Source organism: Primulina eburnea, chromosome 13 (assembly GCF_022965805.1).
Source record: "Primulina eburnea isolate SZY01 chromosome 13, ASM2296580v1, whole genome shotgun sequence".
Taxonomy (NCBI): domain Eukaryota; kingdom Viridiplantae; phylum Streptophyta; class Magnoliopsida; order Lamiales; family Gesneriaceae; genus Primulina; species Primulina eburnea.
The window spans coordinates 30,337,548-30,362,287 of record NC_133113.1 but is presented as its reverse complement, the minus strand read 5'-3'; the positions used below and the strand labels follow the sequence as shown (position 1 = coordinate 30,362,287).

The window sequence follows — 24,740 nt, the reverse complement described above, 5'->3', positions numbered from 1 at the left end:
ACTATCTATAAATATCTCCATTTTCTTTCCTATCTTCCCCCACAATACTTAAAATTTTTCTCTCTTACACAATTTTATCACTTCACACAATACTTAAACTTTTTCTCACTACTTCATAACATTTAAAGTTTTTCTCTTTTACACAATTTTATCACTTTACACAACACTTAAAATTTTTCTCACTAGTTTATATCACATTAAATTTTTTCTCTTACACAATTTTTATCACTTTACACAACACTTAAAAAATTTTCACTACATCATAACACATAAAATTTTTCTCACTTCTTCATAACACTTAAATTTATCTCTCTTACACGATTTTAGTTTCGATTTTTAGTTTCTTTTAGATTTATTAAATTATTAAAAGAATTTTTATTTATTTTTCGAAACAATTTAGCGACGGAATAATGATAGAAGACCGTCGCTAATTGTAGCGACTGTTAGCATATAAAAACCGTCGCTAAGTTAGCGACAGTTTACAGAACCGTCGCTAATTAGCGACGGTTCATGATAAAACCGTCGCTCAAAATTATTAGGGACGGTTTTCAAAAGCCGTCGCAAATTCTACCTACCACAACGGGTAAAAACCGTTGTCGTTGAACGGACTTTCAACGACACCCTCAGTTACAACAGTTTTAAAAAGGCTACGACAACGGATGGATAAATCCGTTGTCGTATGCCGTTTTTGTTGTAGTGTGTTTCGAAAATCCACTAATCGTACAACATTTCCATGTTCGTGCTTGGGTTACTGTTTCTCAAGAATATAGTGTTCGAGAAATTATTCTAAGACTTCTGCGTCAGATTAGGGAACCACTGGAGAAAGAATATCAAGAAACCACACAAACTTCGAATAATGAACAAAGAGATGACCAATTAGGAGAACAATTGTACAAAGAATTATGGGGTCGGAAGTATTTGATTGCCATGGATGATGTTTGGAGCATTGAAGTCTGGGATAAGGTGAAGATGCTTTTAACATACAATGGAAATGGAAGTCGAGTCATGGTGACGACTAGGATATTGGATGTGGCTCATCGGTTGGGCTCATGTAGCCCTTATATAGTGAACTTACTTAGATGCGAACGAGAGTTGGAGATTATTGTGTCAAATTGTATTTGGTCAAGAAAGTTGTTCTATCGAATCAGAGACCGTTGCTACTTAGCGACGGATTATATCGTTCGTCGCTAATTTGAAATTAGCGAAGGTTTAACCAAATACCGCGCAAACTATCTATAAATATCTCCATTTTCTTTCCATTTTCCCCCACAATACTTAAAATTTTTTCTCTCTTACACAATTTTATCACTTCACACAACACTTAAACTTTTTCTCACTACTTCATAACATTTAAAGTTTTCTCTTTTACACAATTTTATCACTTTACACAACACTTAAAATTTTTCTCACTAGTTTATATCACATAAATTTTTTTTCTATTACACAATTTTTATCACTTTACACAACACTTAAAAAATTTTCACTACTTCATAACACATAAAATTTTTCTCACTTCTTCATAACACTTAAAATTTATCTCTCTTACACGATTTTAGTTTCGATTTTAGTTTCTTTTAGATTTATTAAATTATTAAAAGAATTTTTGTTATTTTTCGAAACAATTTAGCGACGGAAATAATGATACAAGACCGTCGCTAATTGTAGCGACGGTTAGCATATAAAAACCGTCGCTAAGTTAGCGACAGTTTACATAACCGTCGCTAATTAGCGACGGTTGTCGTATGCCGTTTTTGTTGTAGCGTGTTTTCGAAAATCCACTAATCGTACAACATTACATAACCGTCGCTAACTTAGCGACGGTTGTCGTATGCCGTTTTTGTTGTAGCGTGTTTTCGAAAATCCACTAATCGTACAACATTTCCATGTTCGTGCTTGGGTTACTGTTTCTCAAGAATATAGTGTCCGAGAAATTATTCTAAGTCTTCTGCGTCAGATTAGGGAACCACTGGAGAAAGAATATCAAGAAACCACACAAACTTCGAATAATGAACAAAGAGATGACCAATTACGAGAACAATTGTACAAAGAATTATGGGGTCGGAAGTATTTGATGGCCATGGATGATGTTTGGAGCATTGAAGTCTGGGATAAGGTGAAGATGCTTTTAACATACAATGGAAATGGAAGTCGAGTCATGGTGACGACTAGGATATTGGATGTGGCTCATCGGTTGGGCTCATGTAGCCCTTATATAGTGAACTTCTTATATGCGAACGAGAGTTGGAGATTATTGTGTCCAATTGTATTTGGTCAAGAAAGTTGTTCTATCGAATCAGAGACTGTTGCTACTTTAGCGACGGATTATATCGTCCGTCGCTAATTTGAAATTAACGACGGTTTAACCAAATACCGCGCAAACTATCTATAAATATCTCCATTTTCTTTCCATTTGCCCCCACAAATTTAAAATTTTTTCTCTATTACACAATTTTATCATTTCACGAAACACTTAAACTTTTTCTCACTACTTCATAACATTTAGAGTTTTTCTCTTTTACACAATTTTATCTTTTTACACAACACTTAAATTTTTTTCTCACTACTTTATAACACATAAAATTTTTCTCTCTTACACAATTTTTATCACTTTACACAACACTTAAAATTTTTTTCACTTCTTCATAACACTTAAAATTTATCTCTCTTACACGATTTTAGTTTCGATTTTTAGTTTCTTTTAGATTTATTAAATTATTAAAATAATATTTTTTATTTTTCGAAACAATTTAGCGACGGAAATAATGATACAAGACCGTCGCTAATTGTAGCGACGATTAGCATATAAAAACCGTCGCTAAGTTAGCGACGGTTAATGATAAAACCATCGCTAAAAATTATTAGGGACGGTTTTCAAAAGCCGTCGCAAATTATACCTACCACAACGGGTAAAAACCGTTGTCGTTGAACGGACTTTCAACGACACCCTCAGTTACAACAGTTTTAAAAAAGCTACGACAACGGATGGATAAATCCGTTGTCGTATGCCGTTTTTGTTGTAGTGTGTTTTCGAAAATCCACTAATCGTACAACATTTCCATGTTCGTGCTTGGGTTACTGTTTCTCAAGAATATAGTGTTCGAGAAATTATTCTAAGGCTTCTGCGTCAGATTAGGGAACCACTGGAGAAAGAATATCAAGAAACCACACAAACTTCGAATAATGAACAAAGAGATGACCAATTAGGAGAACAATTGTACAAAGAATTATGGGGTCGGAATTATTTGATGGCCATGGATGATGTTTGGAGCATTGAAGTCTGTGATAAGGTGAAGATGCTTTTACCAGACAATGGAAATGGAAGTCGAGTCATGGTGACGACTAGGATATTGGATGTGGCTCATCGGTTGGGCTCATGTAGCCCTTATATAGGGAACCTCTTAGATGCGAACGAGAGTTGGAGATTATTGTGTCAAATTGTATTTGGTCAAGAAAGTTGTTCTATCGAATCAGAGACCGTTGCTACTTTAGCGACGAACGATAAATCTCCATTTTCTTTCCCTTTTCCCTCACAATACTTAAAATTTTTTCTCTCTTACACAATTTTATCACTTCACACAACACTTAAACTTTTTCTCACTACTTCATAACATTAAAGTTTTTCTCTTTTACACAATTTTATCACTTTACACAACACTTAAAATTTTTCTCACTACTTATAACACATAAAATTTTTCTCTCTTACACACATACTTAAAATGTATCTCTCTTACACGATTTTAGTTTCGATTTTTAGTTTCTTTTAGATTTATTAAATTATTAAAGATTGTTTTTTATTTTTCGAAACAATTTAGCGACGGAAATAATGATACAAGACCGTCGCTAATTGTAGCGACGGTCAGCATATAAAACCGTCGCTAAGTTAGCGACAGTTTACATAACCGTCGCTAATTAGCGACGGTTCATGATAAAACCGTCGCTCAAAATTATTAGGGACGGTTTTCAAAAGCCGTCGCAAATTCTACCTACCACAACGGGTAAAAACCGTTGTCGTTGAACGGACTTTCAACCAAACCCTCAATTACAACAGTTTTAAAAAAGCTACGACAACGGATGAATCATCCGTTGTCGTATGCCGTTTTTGTTGTAGTGTGTTTTAGAAAATCCACTAATCGTACAACATTTTCATGTTCGTGCTTGGGTTACTGTTTCTCAAGAATATAGTGTTCGAGAAATTATTCTAAGGCTTCTGCGTCAAATTAGGGAACCACTTGGAGAAAGAATATCAAGAAACCACACAAACTTCGAATAATGAACAAAGAGATGACCAATTAGGAGAACAATTGTACAAAGAATTATGGGGTCGGAAGTATTTGATTGCCAGGGATGATGTTTGGAGCATTGAAGTCTGGGATAAGGTGAAGATGCTTTTACCAGACAATGGAAATGGAAGTCGAGTCATGGTGACGACTAGGATATTGGATGTTGCTCATTGGTTGGGCTCAGTTAGCCCTTATATAGTGAACTTCTTAGATGCGAACGAGAGTTAGAGATTATTGTGTCAAATTGTATTTGGTCAAGAAAGTTGTTCTATCGAATTAGAGGGTATTGGGAAACAGATTGCGAGAAACTGTCAAGGACTTCCTCTTGCCATTGTTGTGGTTGGCGGGCTCCTTTCGAAATCTGTCATGACAAGAGAATATTGGGAATATGTAGCACACCACCTTAGCTCAATCGTAAATTCTGAAGCTGACGAGCATTGCATGAACGTATTGTCCTTAAGTTATAAACAATTGCATGTTCATCTAAAACCATGCTTTCTTTACATGGGAATTTTTCCAGAACACCGTGAAATATGTGTCTCCAAGCTCATCAAATTGTGGGTTGCCGAGGGTTTTCTAAAGCCCATTATGGCTAAAAGCTTGGAAGAGGTTGCGGAAGATTATTTAAAGGATCTCATTGACAGAAACCTTATCTTGGTTGGAGCTCGAAAATTCAATACTGAAATGAAAAGTTGCAGCATCCATGACCTCTTGAGGGACTTGTGTGTTAAGGAAGCTCACAAAGAGAACTTTTTTCGGCTGATAACAGAAGATTGTCAGATTTTTTTTCAAAAATCAAGTTCCAACACATTTATAAACATGATAAATAATATGCGAAAACAGATCAAGCGTTACCTCCGGCCATCGAGGAATTTGTATGTTTTCTGATTTCCTTCCAGTTGAAGCCTTCTAACCACTTCACGCTCTCTATAGATGATGCAATATTTTGTTCTTATGAGTTATGTGCTTAAGGACCTCAATCACCTGCTATTTATAAGTGTTTTTCATACCATCGATTAATTTATCGAGAGATCAAGAGTTAAAAGAAGAGGCGCATGCGCGTCTCAATTTTTAAAAGTTGAGGCGGCATACACATATTTTGTCAAAAGTTGTATACAATGACCGTCTCCATTCCCTATACGTTTTTTCTTCTTTTGATATGGGTCACTTTTTCTTACATTCTACCACTTGACCCATATATCTCATTTACCATAGGAGAAAACAAAATACATGAATCATGACGATAGGTCATCTTAAAACGATTATTATCTTCTATGTATCACAATATATTAAAATTCTTAAATATGTATAACTTAATGAATAAACCCTATGTTTATTTGATATTCAACTTTATTGATATTTCTCGAATAAATGAATGTGTGCACAATAAATATGAGAAAATATCACATCATAGTTTCAATAATTTGTTCTTACAACAAAATTACATAAAGAAACCAAGTCCCATTTTTCTGTATGATCCTTAAATTTTAATGGTGGCATGCCTTTAGTCAAAAGATCTGCAATAATTAATTCAGTGCTAATGTGCTCGATAATTAATTTATTATCTTTAACACGTTCTCGTATGGCTAAATACTTAATGTCGATGTACTTGCTTCGACTACTACTTTTGGTATTTTTAGCCTATAAAAACAGCAGCTGAATTGTCACAATATATTCTTAATGACCTAGATATAAAATCCATAATTCTAAGCATCGAAAGAAACTCTTCAACCATACACCATGTGAGATTGCCTCAACAAGCTACGAACTCAGTTTCCATAGTGGAAGTAGCAGTCAATGTCTGCTTTGCACTCTTCCAAGATACAGCTCCACCAACTAGCATAAAAATATACCCTGAAGTGGATTTTTGTGAATCAATGCAGCAAGCGTAGTCTGAATCAGAGTAGCCAATTACTTCCAAATTCTCAGTTCGTCTGAACATAAGCATATAATCTTTGGTCCCTTTAAAGTACCTCATTACTTTCTTTGCAGCTTTCCAATGGTCTAAACCTGGATTACTTTTATATATTCCCAACATCCCAACAACAAATGCAATGTCAGGTATAGTGCGAACCTGAGCATACATCAAGCTTCCAACAGCAGAAGCATAAGGAATGCTTTTCATTTGTTCCCGCTCTGGATCATTCTTTGGGCATTGGCTTAAATTGAAATTATCTCCTTACATAATGGGAGCTATACTTGGTGAACAGTCTTTCATCTGATATCTCTCTAAAACTTTGTTGATATAGCTTCTTGAGACAGACATAAAATACCTCTAATTCGGTCTCTATGTATCTTAATGCCAATGACATAAGATATATCACCCATATCCTTCATATCAAAGTTTTTATAGAGAAATTGTTTCACCTCATATAACAAACCCTTGTCATTGGTTGCAAGTAATATATCATCCACATATAGAATAAGGAAACAAATCTTGCTTCCACTGACCTTCTGGTATATACATTGATCCATGAAGTTCTCTATAAACACGAATGAAGAGATAACATCATGAAATTTTAAATACCATTGACGGGAAGCTTGCTTCAATCCATATATAGATTTTCTTAAGCTTACATTCCAAGTGCTCACCATTACTAGAGAAGAATCCTTCAGATTGTTTCATATAAACCTCTTCCTCTAGTTCTCTGTTAAGAAAAGATGTTTCACATCCATTTGTTGTAAATCTAAGTCAAAATGTGGCAACTAATGCTAGAATGATACGGAGAGAATCTGTAACGTCCCAGATTCGATGACTGTCCTCACTGTACCAAGACGAATCTTTCCAGCGTGCTTATGTCCTCACTCACACGCACCCTAGGAAACTTCCCAGGAGGTCACCCATCCCAAAATTGCCCCAAGTCAAGCACGCTTAACTTTGGAGTTCTTATGTGATGAGCTACCGAAAAAAAGATGCACATTCAGTGATATAAGTAGTACAAATCAAATCTTTTAAGCCCTCTTCAACTGTACAGTCCATTACATTGAATAGTCTCGGAATCCCTCTCATTCTCGTGTGGGTCGGTTCATTCATGTTCCATCCAGATAGAAGCCTACCAGGAGCCGCTCATTGTCCGTGCAACTGACGGCACCGGCAATCACCCCCCGCCCTCTTCGGCCCCGGGCCTCACATAATCTTTCTTAGATACATGAAAAAAATATTTTTATAGTCGATTCCTTCCTGCTGAGTGAATCATTTAGCTACAAGTCATGCTTTATATCTTTCAATATTGCCTAATGAGTCTTTCTTTGGTTTGAAGACCATTTACATCCAATGGCTTTTACACCATAAGGCAACTGAACAGATCCCAGACTCCATTAAATACTATAGAATTCATCTCTTCTTTCGTAGCATTAAACCATTATTTTGACTCATTATAACTCATGGCTTGTAAAAACGTTTCAGGATCATTTTCGAATCCAATGTTAATATCCGATTCTTGTAAATACACAACATAATCACTAAATATAGCTGCTTTTTTTTTTTTTTTATTCTAGTAGATTTTCTTAGGTTGTTTGGTTGATCAATAATTTCTTGTTGTTCTTCATTAACAACTTGATCTACTGGATTTGTGGAATTTCAATAATTGGTTGCCTAACACTTATTTAATCTCGAGGGATGTGAATACCGACCAATCTATTATTTGAATTAGAGGGTTGTGAGTTAATGTGATATTTCTCAAGAACTGTGTCATTTGAATTATCACTCCCACTAATCAAATCATTCTCAAGAAATTTTGCATTTCTCGATTCCACAATTCTAGTGTTGTGAGATGCACAATAGAATTAATACACTTTGGATTTTTCGGCATACCCGATTAAATATCCAATTATAGTTCTTGGGTCCATACTTTTTCATATGGGTTGTAAACTCTTATTTATGAAGGACAACCCCAAATGCATATATGTTGCAAACTCGGTTTCCAACCTTTAAATAATTCAAATGGCGTCTTTGGACAGCATTAGTTGGAACTCGGTTTCATATATACACAGCTGTCTTAAGAGCTTAAATCCACAAGGATTTAGGAAGTTTGGAGCTACTAAACATACTCCCCACCATGTCCAATAATGTTCGATTTCTCCTCTTAGCTACGCCATTCTGGTCAGAAGAACCAGGCATAGTGTATTGGTCAACAATCTCATGTTCCTGGAGAAACTTCGCAAACGGACCAAGTGCATGTGCATTCTCAGCATATCTACCGTAATATTCTTCATCTCTATCAGTTCTCACGATCTTAATTTGTTTTCCACATTACTTCTCCACTCCAGTCTTAAAAACCTTAAAGACTTCTAGTGCTTCGTTTTTGTTATGAAGCATGTAGATATACATATATCGTGAGTAATCATCAATGAAAGAGATGAAATATTTCGGACTTTTCATGTCCATATCTAGACAACAAATATCTGAATGTATGATTTCTAATATTTATGTAATTCTCTTGGCACCATTTTTAGACTTATTGGTCTGCTTTCCCTTTATGCAGTCCACGTAAGTCTCAAAATCAGTAAAATCTAAAGTGCTAAGTACTCCATCATTCACTAATCTTCTCTATGGAGATGTGTCTCAATCTTCTGTGCCACAATATAGAGGAATATTCATTTATAACACATCTTTTAATACCTCTAAGAACATGCATAGTGGTGTTATTATTTTGTAAAGAAATGAAGACAAGACCATCAAACATTGTACCATTTCTAACAATATTTGATTTATAAAAATAAATTTATTGATTTATCCAACAACCGAAATGAATAACCAAGGGGTACAAGATTTGAAACCGAAATTAAATTCCTAGAAAAACTAGGAAAATAAAATGTATTTTCCAATTTAAATAAAACCACTATCCAATATAAGGCAGTAAAGTCCCAATAGCCTCCACATGCGAAGACATCTTGTTTCCTGAATAGATGTTCTGCTCATTTCCTTGAGGTTTTCTTAGGCTTTGCATACCCTGCAAGGTATTTGTAACATGGATAGTAGATCCAGAATCAATCCAGCATGTGTTATAAATCATATCAACCATATTAGATTCATAACAAACAAATGAAATATGAATAGCCTTTTTTTTCAAGCCAATCCTTAAATTTATTGCAATCTTTCTTCATGTGTCACGTCTTTTACAGAAGAAACACTTGAATTCTTTCTTGATGTCAGGTTGGAGTGGAATTATTCCTTTCCCTTTTTCTTTGACTTTGGCTTGCTTATTATACTTTCCTTGTGTAATTATAAATACATCATCACTTGTTTCCATCAACAACCTTACTTCCTCTTGAACACACATAGTCATTAATTCATTGATTGATCATTTATCCTTATATGTGTTGTAAGAAATTTGGAAGGTCCATATTGTTGTAGAAGAGTGTATAAAATGTAGTACACAAAAAAGTTTCTGACATTTCCTACTTCAAGTGTCTTTAGTCGAGCCGATGTCCCGCATTTTCATTATGTGCTCTCACACACCTCTGACACTGGTGAGCCTTAATGAAGAGAATTTCATAATTAGAGTGCTGACAAGTGCCTTATCTGAAGACTGAAATTGTTTATCAATAGCCTTCAGTAATTCTGTGACATTATTATGCTGATCGACAGAACCATACATCCAGCAGAGATTTTGGTCTTTGTGAACATTACGCAGAGTCGATTAGATCGCTCTAATTGTTCATAAAGATCAACATCATTTGGAATGTTGATTTCAGTAATAGCAGATTACTCGTCTTTCCGTATAGCATAATCAATATTCATCCACCCTAATTGAAAAAGAATTATTTCTTTTCATATTTTATAATTATCACCCTTCAGTTCGGGAATGTCACATTTCATATCAGAAAAACTCGCAGGTTGCATAATTGTATAAAAATATTATATGCTTATTATTTTTAAAATTTTGCAGTAATATCATGTTTTACCAATGTAAATCATGTTTTTTTTTAAAAAATGTAGTATCATAAAATTTCCCAGTAGGTTAAAATTTTAATTCAATAAGATTTTTCTGAAACTTTATGATAAAACTTTCGAAATATATTTTCTCTTAACTCCTGTCGGTAAATTAAGAAAAATATAATTTTGATATTTTAAGATAATTAGTTATATAACTATAACAAAAATCCATGTGAAGTAAAATTTATTATATTTATATAATTAATTATAATTGATGTCCATTATGTGATCCAAATCCACTTAATACATAATTTTTCATTATTAAGGATGTTGTGACTATTTTACAATTATTTAAAATTATACGGTTTACTGAACAAAATTTTGGCTTTAATTAATGCTTTATATTATTTAGTAACGCAATCAACACTTTTCAATAATGCTCTCAGGAAAGATAAATTGGGCTAAGGTCCTTTAATTACCTAACTCCTAGACAAAACAACTTTCATCACGGAGACCAGTGGCTAGTCAAGGCAGTTTAAACCAATCTATGAAGAATTCCCTCAGATCATGTTTCTCATGTCACCTTATTATTATTATTCACTTTAATTATCCACATTTATGTGAATCTTTATAAGTCAAATTTTTTAATTAAATAACTTTATATTCACATTTTTTAAATTATAAACAACTCAATATAATTTAATATGAACATAATGTGATTCTTGATTTATCAAAACATTTTTCAATACAATTTGCATTTAAAAACTTCAAAAATAAATGCAAAAAAAATATTAAATTTGTGTGTCCATATCAAATAAATAAATATCTATAATATTTGATATAACATGCAAAATTAATTTGTAAATATGTATTGAAAATTTCATGACTTGAAACTTGAGAAGCTAATTCCCAAATTAAAATTTATTATTATTAATATTATTTCTTCAAATTAGGGGAAAAACATCTCAAATTTGACAATCAATACCAAGAACCACATCCTTAATAAAAACATTTGATTTGGATAAAATGGTGCATTCAAATTTATTCAAACAGTAGCTCAATGCAATTGGATGGTGGTTGGGTTTGTTAGCAATAATCAATCTTAATTAAACAAGATGGCCACCAATATCTCATTTCACAATATATTATTATAATATTTTTTTAAAAAAATATTATAATAATAAACATCTTGCATACCATTAATTCGTCTTTTGAATTAACGTGATATGTTGAATTCATATTAATTGTTTGAATATGAAGACAGCTCATTTGCATATTTTTAAAAAAAATATTATTATAATAATAAAAATCTTGCATATCATTAATGCTTCATATGAATTCACGTGATATGTTAAATTCATATTAATTGTTTGAAATATGAAGGCAGCTCATTTGTATATTTCATCGACTTCAATCTCTCTACTTTCAGAAAAATAAGTCACGACCTTCATGGCCTCATCCAGATTTTCAAAAAAAAAAATAAAAAATTTACTCCTCTCGTATCAAAATTTGAGAATCAAATTTCCGAAGAGTTCATTTCATTATGTATGAATTTCAGAAAAATGAAGAACAATTATTTTCAAGGCAGAAGTATCACGGCTCTGATACCAAATGTCAGAATTTTTCTCATAAATCATGTTTCAACACATTTATAAACATGATAAATAATATACGGAAGCAGATCGGGCATTACCTTTGACCATTGAGGAATTTGTAAGTTTTCTGATTTACTTCCGCTTGAAGCCTTCTTATAAGCACTTCACACTCTCTATAGATAATATATTTTGTTCTTATGAGATGTGTGTTTAGAGATCTCAATCACCGCTATTTATAGGTGTTTCTCGTACCATCGATGAGTTTATCGGGAACCCAAGAGTCAAAAGAAGAGACGCATGCACATCTCAATTTTCTAAAGTTGAGACGACATATGCATATTTTATCAAAAGTTGTAAACCATGACCGTCACTATTTCCTACAAGTTTTTTCTTCATCTAACATGGGTCACTACTTCTTACAGAGATGACTCAGGAATTAACTTGCTGGCGAACCAGAGAGATTTAGAAGATGGCGATCGCCCCCCCTCATCCTCTCATTTGGCCTACTCCTCGACGCAGACTCCTTACAGCCTCAACCTCCCATCCAGCATAAACGACACACGACGCCTTGTGATTCCTGAGAACAGATTTCACAATAGTACTCAAATCCATAGAAGAGCGAAATCAGCATCATTCACTCGTTCTTTATTCTCAGAGAGCGACCATTTGACGAAGGATCTTATTATCTGCTTCAGATTGTTGAGGATATGCGACAATTTAAATGAATGCTCCTACGAAACATTTGTGAAATTGGTTAATTCTCGCCACCTCTCTTTTAGAATTCAGCGATCTAATTTCAACCCCATCATTCAGATTCCTCCCTCAATTTATCTTTTACAGAATCTACAAACTTTAGCCGTGTCATCATATAAGATAGCTGAGCCTGTATCTCTTCCATCTGTAATATGGTTTATGCCACATCTCAGGCATATTGAGATCGAAGAAGAAGCCATTTTGCCCGATCCCCCCTGCCGAAATGAATTAAGGAGGTCGACAGATTATTTAAACAACCTGCAAACACTCTAAACTATAAGAAACTTCCGTTGTGACAACGAGAATCTCCTCGCAATACTTCGAAACCTAAAGAAACTGAAGATCACCGTCCCACGGTACCGTGACTACCATCTGAACAATCTTGTACGTCCATCTCCAAAAACTCCAATCATTAAGTTGCCGAGGTTTCGGCAAGATTTTACTTGGGGACCAGGCCTTCCCAGATTCAATCAAGAAGTTAACTTTAAATTGGTTGAAGCTTCCATGGAAAAACATGAGCATAATCAGTTGTTTGCCGAATCTTGAAGTGCTGAAACTGAGAGGAGCCGCCTACGGGGAAGGGTGGAATACGGAAGAGGGAGGTTTTTTAAAGTTGAAATTATTGCTTTTGGAGAGTTTAGATTAGTGCCATTGGGAAGCAGAGAGCTCTCACTTTCCAAGACTTGAGAGTTTGATTATTTGGTATTGCAAGGAGTTAGAGGAGATCCCATTTGGTATCGGAGAGATTCCGACGCTTAAGCTGATAGAGTTGTACCATTGTGGAGAAGATGCGAATTCATCGGCAGAGCAAATACAAGAGGAGCAACGGAGCCTGGGAAATGAGGATCTTCAAGTTCGCGTGAAAGTCAGGACTGCGTTTATAGATAAAGATTTAGTGGGGTGTATTCAATTCAGAGTTTTGATGATTTTTAATGATTTTTTTAAATGATAGACTTTTATGGATTTGATAAATTTTTATTGACTTTTATAGAATCTCACAGATTTATAAACAGATTTATGTAGACTTTTTTGCAAGATTTTTATAGACTTTTGTGGATTTTTTTTTATAAAATTTTATAAATTTTGTACTTAACTATAACATGTGATTTTTTTATTGATTACTTTGAACCAATAATTAATTGACATATATAACATATTCAATTTGAAATTATTTTCAATATTTATATTAATAAATAAATTTAATTATTTAAAAGTTAAATCGTTTAATCCTTACATGTGTATATATGTGGGTTTATATACATGTTTGTAAATTTTTTAAAATACATCAATTGATTAACATGTAACCTTCTTTTTAAATTGATAAAATACATGTGAAAATAATATTATTTATTATTGTGTGAATATAATTTTGTATAAAAATATTATAGCTTACATATTAATTGAAAATACTAAAATGAATTTAAAAAATCATGGTTGTTACCAGACTATTTAATTATTAAGAATTAAGCAACATTTTTTTGATCATCTTTTATTATTATTGAATATTACATTAATTTGTATAAATCATAAATTAAAAATCACAAAATCAATTCTATAATTCAAAATTTCCCGTGAACAATCAGCCAAAAAATGAAAATTTTGAAAATGAAAGATGAAAATACATATAGAGATACACTTCGAAAATTTAAGAGAATGATAGAAATAGATGAGATGAGAGAAGATAGGAAGAGATGTGCTGTGAAGCGACGGAGAAAAATAAATAGCTTGTGTATGAGTTAGAAGTTTTAAAAATCCATTCAAATCTTTGGGGTGAACCAAATACAATTTTTTACAATTTGTAGTTGTACCTTAGGCTTTAATGTTTGTATGTCAATGAATTCCATGGAGTTATTAAAAGTCCATGGAAAATTTGAATACCTATAGACTTTTATAGAGTTTATAAAAGTCAATGTTGAATACCACTTGACTTTTTAAAACTCCATGAAAGTCTATTTTGAATACCACTAGACTTCTATAGAGTATGCAAAAGTCTTGATTGAATACCTCTAGATTTTTAAAATCTACAAAAGTCATTAAAAGTCAATAAATTTCCCAAGTTGAATACACCCCCCTAAAAGATCTTGTTATTCTTTTCAATTGCATGCATGACCCCAAAGTTAATACGGATTTGGATCCTAGTTTTTACACGAGCTGATCACATTATCATTTCGTTTAATCTGAAATTTTTTAAATTTATTTCATATGTATGGTGTGATGATCACGTGATCATCTCGTGTAAAAAATACACAGCATCAAATACTGTGTTTTCAACACAGTAGATGATCCAAATCCGTTAAATACGTACGCTCCACTTTTGTTTTCATTTGATTATAATTGTACAATCTCTTTAATTACTCAAAATATTATAAATGAATTTGTGGACGTGCATAAATAGAGAAAGACATAATTATTTTAAAAATATTTTCATTAAACTATTAGATTTTATTTTTTTGAAACGACATATTTCTTAATGCATTTTTCATAACAAAAAAACAAAATTTATATATAAAATGAAAGTTCAAAATAATTATAATGTTAATTTCTGTAGCATATATATTATATGTTTTCTAAAATAACATAAAAATCTCACCTTTTAACTCAAATTTGAATGTGTTTCACATCTTATCACAAGCTTTAACAAAATTTTAACCAAAATAAAAATTGTGTGTCATCGTTTCGTTTATTTTTATCTGTGTGACGAATCAATTTTCCTCGTATTCAAAATGATAAGTTATATTTTTTTATAGTTGACTCAAATAAGAGATTCGTCTAACAAAATTTACCGTGAGATTCTCTCAATTTTTTTTTTATATTATTTATGTTTAGTAATATTTTTTTACAAGAAAATATTTTTGCAAAAATCAATGGACACGGTCAATTTTTTAAATATAAAATAAAAATCAATTGCCCCCATGCAGGATCGAACTACAGACCTCCAGTTTACAAGACTGGCGCTCTACCACTGAGCTATAGGGGCCTCTTTGTTTCCGACACTTTGACATTGACATTTAATATATCTAATTAATCAAATGTTCTACCAATTTTGATTTTTGTTAGATTCGACTTCCTTCGTCAAATTTCATCATTCATCATCCATGGAGGAACATACATTTGATCCTGTAAATTAATCCCAATTTTTTTATTCATTTTTTATGTTTTGATTTTAACTAGTAATTGAATTTCTTATGTGATTGTTTGGAAGGATGCGAATGACCTGAGCTTCTATGAATGCTTTTGAAACAGGATTTGGTTCGTGAAATATTCGGGCTCGTTTGGAGAAGAACTGCGGCGGGTATCACATTTTTCAAGCAAATGCTCTTTCCATGCCTTCTCCTTTTTCAAACACTCTACATTTGATAGAGCCCTTTTCGGTCTTTAATTATTATATTTTTTTTGGCTGCACAGAGCGGGATAAGAATGAGAACTCGCAAAATGTGGACTGCTGAGGTTCATTTTATATTTCAATTTTTAAATTTAACGACCTTATTGTTTGTAGTTAGATTTCGGTTTCTGATATTCTTCTCTCGTTCTTGTTTCTCTACGGTGTCATGTTGATTAAATTAGGCCTAATGCTGAATTCAATAACCATGTAAATTTTGTTTGTAGGAATGACTAATTTCAAATACTATTTTATTGGTTGTTTGATCTCTCTACTTTATTATCTTTAGGTAGGAGCAAGCACGTCTAAGAAAAAGTTCACTGGGGGTAAGAAATCTTTCAATTGGATTGATTTTCCAATTTTCCTTCTCCGAAGGGAAGTTTATTTGCCAGGCAGTAGGGGATTAGCATATTTTTTTGTTATTTGGCCTGGATATTGGGGGATTATAGACATGTAATTATCCCCAACGAAGCAATATTGATGTTACTGATGTTATGCTGCAAATTGCTCTACACATGCTATGAATTTCTTATGGTGTTTGTGTAGCGAAGTTGGTATGGTTTTGAGAGTTCAATCCAAGTTTTATTTGAAGGAGCATTAGGTTATTTTGTTGTTAAAACTGGGGTAACGACGTGGTTAACATGACATGTCTTTGGCTAAGCAATGTTTTTCTATCCGGGAAAATGGTATATTATGAAGGTTCATCCAGTTTAAAAACCTTTGGTCATTAAAAGGTTAAATCTTCGGCGTAACAAGATCCCGTTATTTGTGGGAAGTCGCACTTTGCTGTCTATTGTTGCTAGAAGCAGTGGTTAATGAAGGTATGGATTTGTTCCACTATTAAAGTAGGAGATATTGAGAAATCAACCTTCGAGTAGAATTTCTATGCTCTCAAGATAAATGATATTTTCCCGTGTATTGACTGTAACTAAGATTTCAAGCCAAAAAACAAATTTGTCAAGCGAAAAGGAGGACTTGAATTAGACGTTTTTCCATAGTTTTTCAGAGAATTTTTCATTTGACTTATGTACGTAATCAAAGATATTATGTTTTTACTGCTGTTTAGGTAAGCATGTGAACCTATGCCCTGTTAATTGCTAGAATATTTTTTTTTTACATATTTCCTCATTTCGTACTGCTACCAGTCGGGGTTCGTCTTTTAAGCCCTGTCTCATACAGACTTTGATACCGTCGTTACTAACTACCGAATAATAGTAATTTGCTTCTGCTTTGGGATGAAATGCAGCAAACCCACATGCATTGAAGCTGAGCTGTGAACTACTCCGGATTTTTGTTACAGGTTTGACATTTCGTGAAAAAACATCTTTTTCAATCTATTTTTCTTAGAAAATACCTGCACGTTGATATTCATTAATCAGCTCTCCAATGCTGTAGTATTTGTTTTCTTTAAATTAAACACTTTTAATAGTTTTTCTCTGCTCTCTGTAGAGGCTATTCAACGTGCTTCTGCCATTGCTGAAATTGAGGGTTCTCCTAAAATAGAAGCAACGCATTTAGAGAGGATACTTCCACAACTACTTTTAGATTTTTAACGTACGTTATAGATCGATACTTGTTTTAATGAATTCTCCAAATGATCTCATGTACAATAGATAAAAAGTAAGTTTCATTCCTCGATGTAAATTCTTGAATTTTATTGAGAGCTCAAACTACACAGATTGATATGTGGTTTCTAAGGCATCACTTTATGTATTTATAGCTTTTGAGATGCCGAATTGATGATTATGACTCTGTCAGCCTTGCATCTGCGCCTGATGCTCAAAATTTATTGTCATGTCAGCATTGAGATTTGAAAGCGGGTGAAGTGGCGTTCCATGGTTCAATTTCTGCAGTTTTTGGCTAAGGAAAGGGTGATTCCTGAGACAGCGTTAGCTTTTTATGCATCATAGTGTGACTACATTAGCTTTACTGTCCACCATAGGATAACATTGTTGGCCTCGAAAAATTGTAGTGCAAGCTTTAGCACTCACACTTCTCTTCAAGTAGTTTTAATGGAAAGATTTGAAACTAGATACTAATCTTGTACAAGTGTGTTCTCCTATTTTGCTTTTGAACCTTAATCTTGTAGTGTCCATAACACTGCTTTCATTTTAGTCTCCGCTCGCTGTTTGTGCATCGTGGACCTGAAAAGCATGCGGTACGTGTGAATTTAGACAAACTGGTAGTGGTATGGCCACTCGGAAGTGTTTTCAGGGTTTAATGTAGAATCAACTTTGTTCAGTACCTTATACAAAGAGATACTTGATATAAAGTTATATTTCATATACAAAAAACTTTGTAGGGAAACTGAAGTGAGCTTTCATAAGCACGACCTTGAAAATCACATTGATATTTTACAATCTATAGGATTTTGGGAAACGAAGCTAATCGCTCTGTAAATTATAACAAAAAAAATTGCAAATGCATCGATAAAGGTACAAGCCATTCATCGTTCATCGATTAACAGAAGATTCCCACTAATTGTTATTTCTTGCAAAATCAATGCTTGATCTGAGATAACATGCATCTGGCATCCTTGCTATTAGGCCTTTCTTTGGGATTATCGAGTGTGCAAAAGCAAGCGACTTTCAGAACCAACAGCATCTGCTCCTCATACCCGTTCCCCATAAGATTTGGATCAATCGCCCTCTTTGGGTCTTCAGAAGTCATCACGGTTCTCATCCATTTCACCAAACCAAGCTCCTCGGTGTGCTGGAAAAACTCATCGGATGGCAATTTTCCAGTCACCAGCCCACCGAGCAGAACCCCGAAGCTGTAGATATCACATTTATCCGTGAACTTGAACGTCTGGTGATACTCCGGGGCGATGTAACCAGCGGTTCCGGCCACGTTTGAAGTCGTGACATGAGTATTATAATCGGGTACTGCTTTTGCAAGGCCGAAATCTGAGATCCGGGCTTCCATTTCGTCGTCCAGGAGGACATTTGCGGGCTTCAAATCTCTGTGAATTATCCGAGAAGTGTGGTTCATGTGGAGGTACTCTAGGCCTGAAACGATACCTAATGCAATCTTGAATCTGGCCGGCCAATCTAATTGTCTCTTTCCTCGAGACACGTCTTGGATGTAGTCTAGTATGCTTCCATTTTTCATGTACTCGTACACGAGAAAATGGCAATTGGGCCGTGGCATGTAGGCTAAGAGGGGGAGCAAATTCTTGTGCCTGATTTGGCCAACAGTTTGAATTTCTGACCGGATTTGGCGCATTTTTTTGTCCAAAAGCTTGCTGTCTTCGTCTGTGAGCTCCTCCGAGTCTGTGGGGTTGTGGGATACCTTTTTAATGGCGATTTCTTTTCCATCACTTCCAGGTAGAACAGCTTTGTACACTTCACCACATCCACCTCTTCCTATTATTTCGAGTGAGGCTAATCCATCTTCTTTTTGCAGGAAAGCTAGGTCCTCAGGATTCTTGATCATGGGGCTGAAGATTTTCAAGCTTGTGTCCTTTCCACGCCCTTTTATCAAGAACATGATCAGCTTATAAAGCAAAGAGAACACCAATCCAGAAAAACTTCCAACTAAAGTTCCAGCCAGGAATCCAAGAATCCAACCCACTACCTTCCTTCTGTTTTTCTTGTCCTTGTGAGGTGCCACTGCTGCCCTGGGAGATAGGGCAGATGCTTGACTCGAAGAAGGTCCCATGGCTGAATTTGTTTGATTAGATTTTTCTGCAAACATGTAACGTTTCGGCATCGAGATTCTCTCTTCAGTAAATTCTGTGGAGAAATCCTCCACTTGATCATCAATGGCAATGGAACCTCAAGTAAACTGTTCCCAGAGAAGTTAACGAATCGGAGATTCCGAAAGGATCTCAAAGAAACAGGTATTTTTCCAGCGAACATATTATCAGCAAGATTGAGCTTTTCCATGTTAGGAAAGTGCTTCAAGAATTTCAGATTGCCGGTGAACTTGTTTGATGACAAGTCGAGGACCCGGAGGCGGACCAATGATGATAATCCATGCGGGATTTCGCCAGAAAACCCATTTTGGGCGATATTTAGGACTTCAAGTTTTTGGCATTGAGTAATTTGAAATGGGATTTGGCCAAAAAAGTGGTTGTCTTTTAAGGAAAGCTCTTTCAGCTCAGAGAGCTGCCCTATTGCAGGAGAGACTATTCCTTTCAGCTGTTGGGATTCAAAGACAAGACTAGTGATTCTGAGCACATATGAATTGTTGAAGATTCTTCTTTCGCAGAATATCCCGGCGGAATCACACGGATTCCTCTCCGCAGGAGTGCGGATGCCGAAATCTCTGCGGATAAGCAGGACAGCAGCATGATCAGGAGGGTGAAGATTCAATCTTGACTGAACAAGGAGAACAATCATGAATAAATATAGGATCGAGAAGCTGAAACGTATACGAGCTAAAGCCATTTTCATTTACGGCGGAGGCCACCGGCGGGGAAGAGCAGAGTGGTGGAGGAGGATTTTTTGAACTGCCTTAGATGTGTGGTGTTTATTAATGGCACACAAGAGTGGACTTGGAAAACAGACAAGTCTTTGCTATTTCTTTTTCTTTTTTTTAATGAAATTATTTCCATTGCCGTGTGGAAACACATGTGCGTTGTGGGGTCCAATTCCAAACTCCAAATTTCCTGGTCGCCCGTAGACCTTTAAATTTCCTTTTCTGACCCTGGATATTGCTGGTTATATTTAATTTAAAAATAATATTAAATATATATCAAAATATATTTATAATCGTGAGATTTTATTACTATATAATGAAATATCGATACATATAATTTTTATATTGAATTTTTTGTATTGTATAAATTTAGTTGTGCATGTAATATCAGGCTTAATTTAACGTATAGTGAAATCTTATGGCATGCGTAATTTAGTATTATATATTGGAATATTTTAATTTAAATATCATTTCACTTTAATGTATATAAAGGAATTTTTTTTCTTATTTAATTTATGTTCCTTTTGGTTTCGAAATATCTGAGGAGTAATCACGGTTTGTGATGTATACGTATTACTTACTTTTGTTAAAATTTATACATTTGTTAATTAATTCGGTCCACGATATAATGTTTTATTTTTAAAACAAATTTTTTGTTTAAACTTAATAATATATTTAATAGCAATTTCCTATTTATTATACTCGGAAAAATTGTCTTGTGAGAAAATATTATTTATAACGTCCCATAATCGAATCTAGTTAGCTTTGGTCCAAAATAAACCGAATAATTATTTAAAAGTGTTGTATATATTTAGGTTACATATGATTTATGAAGTTCGATTATAATTTTATTATTAACAATAAAACAATAAATATTAGATATTATATTCATATATGACTTATTTACATTCCAGTTTCAAATATCCTTGTTTTAGAACATACTTAAAATCAATCACGATTACATAAAACACTATATAAATTTTATGAAACAGATTTGAAACTTATGATACATTTATCAAAAATTACAAAAATATATTTGAAATTTATGAATCCAAACGAGAAAGAAATAATGACGAATTAATTAAGCTAAACAAAATTTCTGTAAACCAAAAAAATAAATAAATAATTGATTAGAATTTTTTTAATTTATTTATCACCGTAAGCTGGCTAGATAAGTGCCCGAACCGACCTGTAGCTATAATGCTATATTGGGTTGTTACTAGAGAAATAACATCCCTAGGAGGCAGGCTATATAAGAAGTAAAAAACCTAGTAAACTCCGAAAACATTCCTCCAAAGAAAAACTCCAAAGAAAACACAGTATAACAAGCTTTTGACGAGACACACACGAGCAAAATTTCGTCGGAAATAACGGAAGCAAACTTCTTACCAAAAATAATCATGAAACACGCGACTTGTGCGTGTCTTGATCAAATCAAAAACTGCTGCTACGCCTTGGTCTTTCGTCAGCTACATTCACTTTAATTGTCCTCCCATCCAAACTCTGCAGTAACACAGCATCGATGGTGATATTAACAAGCTTACAGCTACTTGCAATCAAAAAACGAGTGAGCAAAAAAGGGTCTATTGATTTTTCAGAAGTGAGTGTGCATTTCAACTGGAAAAAGTTAGAAAAGGGGTTACCTGTCCATCAAGGTTGGCAATGGCATCATTCATTTCAGATTCACTCGACATAGTTATAAAGCCAAAACCACGGGATCTTCCAGTTTCCCTGTCACACACTACTCGAGCGTTTATCACTTTGCCATGCTCAATGAAAACCTGTTTGAGACGTGAGTCATCCACGCTCCAAGGCAAGTTACCCACATATATTTTGTAATTGTCTTCAAATCTTCGAGGGCTACGTTCAGGGTGTGATCCTATTGGAGTAGCTTTGCTAACACTTAAGAGTCTGCCATTAAAATCCTGTTGAGATGAGGGAAAGATCAACAACAGAAAGAGAAAATAAAACTAAAATTTCATATGTGGTGTTCCAAAAGTTCAAGGAGCAGTAAGTGCACTTAGTGCCATGTAAAGGTGCAAGCCTAGGCCATGAAGCGTGCTTTGAAAGAAATTGTGTATTTTGAAATGAAGTACAATGTAATTGTTCACATTTGCTTGTACACTAATGAATGTTTACATTATTGTTGTTCAATGATAAGTAATCAAGATTAGATACAAAATTATAGGCTTTTCTAGTCATATTTAAATTCAAAATATTATTTATTAGTTTGCTTCACTTAATTTCAATTGGCGACGTGACTTTGGGGAGCCCCATGATTTATGTGTATCTCAGAGCGCTAACCTTTCTACTAACTGTGATTTATTCAGATTAAGCCGAAAACAGAAGATCAATGTATGGGTGACTACTGGTATTTAGAACAATTTCCTAAATCACGCAGGATATATACGATGAAAAATGACGTCTCTGCTACTCAAATAATGCAGCATTTGCAGCTACAAATATTGATTCTAAAACTCTTATTGCTTTAAAAAGTTGACATATTGCTGGCAATCACTACAAGTGATGCACTAAAAGGCAATGGCCAGTCACATCAATGGGAACATTGAATGATACAGTAGATGATTAGAACATAGGGAAAATTAAATCAAATAGCTCGCAACAATTGTAAAGAGGTAAAACATCAATACTGCATCAAGATTCTACCAACTACATTATATTTTAGTTTGATTTATATCCGTTTAGAATCAATATCTAGGCCAATACAGAGGTTGGTATTTCATTATTTATACATCAATAATACACAATTATTTCTGTTTCTTCTCTTCGATATAAATAAACACCACTAAATTCTGACACAAGCCACACATGTCAAGTATAAACATGATGCGAGATACTCATCAGCTCTCACGCCTTGCTGAACATCTTGAGAAAAACGTTTTAAACAGGAAGATATGTCAAATGTTAACAGATTACGAGCATTAAAAAAATTATGAAATCTTAATGGATAGCATACATAGTCAGGTGAAATGTTGTTCAATTATTTGCCATGAAGCATTCAAGAGAAAGTTCTCCACCTAGATTGACAGTGTGGAGCTCCAACTGTGCGTGGGTGGTTGTTTAGCACCATGTGATGTGAAAATAGTCAAATGGAATATCGTCTAAATTAGTCAGCCAAATATTATATAACCAATCGTCACCATCTCTGTCTGCCATTTTTGACACTACAATCTAAAATACTAGATGATCTCTACTAGCAAGAAGGATATTAAAATCCAAATGCTGGACCATGATTGGATTATACCTGCCCCATTAAGGATGCATTGCAGGAGTTAATTCTTCTTAAGCAGTTTCTATTGAAAACTATTCCAAGCACCCCACGTTTTGCAGCTCAAAAGGGCAGATATAGAAACCTATGAACCCTCGTATGGTGAACAAGATCTTAAAAAAGACAATTACCCTGCCTGATCCATTCAAAAATTAAACCATCCTATTATATTTAACCATCGCATACAGGGACATTCAGAAAACTTACATAACGATGGAACATTTCCACAGCCTTCTCGGCTTCTTTCACAGTACTCATTGTAACAAACCCAAAACCTCTACTCTGGTCAGTTTCCCTATTATATATAACCTGAAGTCGATAAATCATTAACCCATAAGATATCCCATCATTTTATCATACAAAATTATATAAACATTTAAAACTCAAAACCCATAAAAGATCATCAGCCATTGCGCCCAAAATCACGCAAAGATCAAATTTTTGATGCTCAGAAATCATCGAATTACCTCAGCAATCTCAACAACACCAGCCTGACCAAAAAGTTGAGCCAATTTTTCACCATCCACATCATACGGAAAATTCCCCACGTACACTTTAGCCTCCTCGGATAACTCCACGGACCCATAACTCTCTTCATCCGCAGGTGCTTCCCAATAAGAATCCTCCTTAAACCCTTGTCCCTCTTCTTCTAGAAACACCGGGTTGTTCTCTTCTTGCTGAGCAGTAATCACATAAAATTTCAAAATAGGTTCTTTCCTTTTGAAAGAGATCTTTAAAGGGCTTGAAATAGACGAAAAATACGAGCAAGATAATCGAAGCTTTATGGGTTTCAAAGTCGGTGTAAGAGAAAAACGTGAATCCCAAGCTTTTTTTGAGGTGAAGTGCGCTGGACTTGAAATTAAACAGCCGTTTGTAGCCATTGACAAAGGCTTGGGTATAGCTTTAGCTGCGGAAGACAGTGTTTTTCAGTATGTGTAAACGGAGGAAGGGGTTGGTATAGAAGAGACGAGGGGGCACCGAGTAGTGGCGGCAAGATCCATGGCCGGCGGGAGGATATATAAAATTTCTTAATCATAATACTTCAAATAAATCTAATAATTTATTTATTTTTATTTTAAAGCAAATTTTTTTGTGGGGGTGATTGTTAAATTTATTAATTTTCAATATACATTATTTGTATTTT

General features: G+C 34.2%; 2 protein-coding genes, 1 long non-coding RNA gene and 1 other non-coding gene across 4 annotated transcripts; 1 reads left to right on the top strand and 3 right to left on the bottom strand.

The window, feature by feature from the left end:
* Positions 1–11,572: 11,572 nt before the first annotated feature.
* Positions 11,573–13,399, top strand: LOC140810739 (uncharacterized). The gene is made up of 2 exons (XR_012113282.1): positions 11,573–11,871; positions 12,176–13,399. It is a non-coding gene; the product is annotated as an uncharacterized lncRNA (long non-coding RNA).
* A 2,012-nt stretch (positions 13,400–15,411) lies between these two features.
* On the bottom strand, positions 15,412–15,483 carry TRNAT-UGU (transfer RNA threonine (anticodon UGU)). Its single transcript has one exon. It is a non-coding gene; the product is annotated as a tRNA-Thr (tRNA).
* A 2,697-nt stretch (positions 15,484–18,180) lies between these two features.
* On the bottom strand, positions 18,181–20,397 carry LOC140808701 (leucine-rich repeat receptor-like serine/threonine/tyrosine-protein kinase SOBIR1). The gene is given in 2 exon segments (XM_073165877.1): positions 18,181–19,652; positions 19,655–20,397. Coding segments are annotated over 2 exon segments (1,896 nt in total). The 5' UTR covers positions 20,283–20,397; the 3' UTR covers positions 18,181–18,384.
* Positions 20,398–21,421: 1,024 nt separating this feature from the next.
* On the bottom strand, positions 21,422–24,620 carry LOC140810093 (28 kDa ribonucleoprotein, chloroplastic-like). Its single transcript, XM_073167901.1, has 4 exons — positions 24,064–24,620; positions 23,804–23,905; positions 21,951–22,232; positions 21,422–21,810 (listed from the first exon to the last, which is right to left on the bottom strand). The coding sequence occupies exons 1-4, from the start codon at positions 24,475–24,477 to the stop codon at positions 21,742–21,744; spliced, it is 867 nt and encodes a 288-aa protein (XP_073024002.1). The 5' UTR covers positions 24,478–24,620; the 3' UTR covers positions 21,422–21,741.
* Between the last annotated feature and the right edge of the window lie 120 nt (positions 24,621–24,740).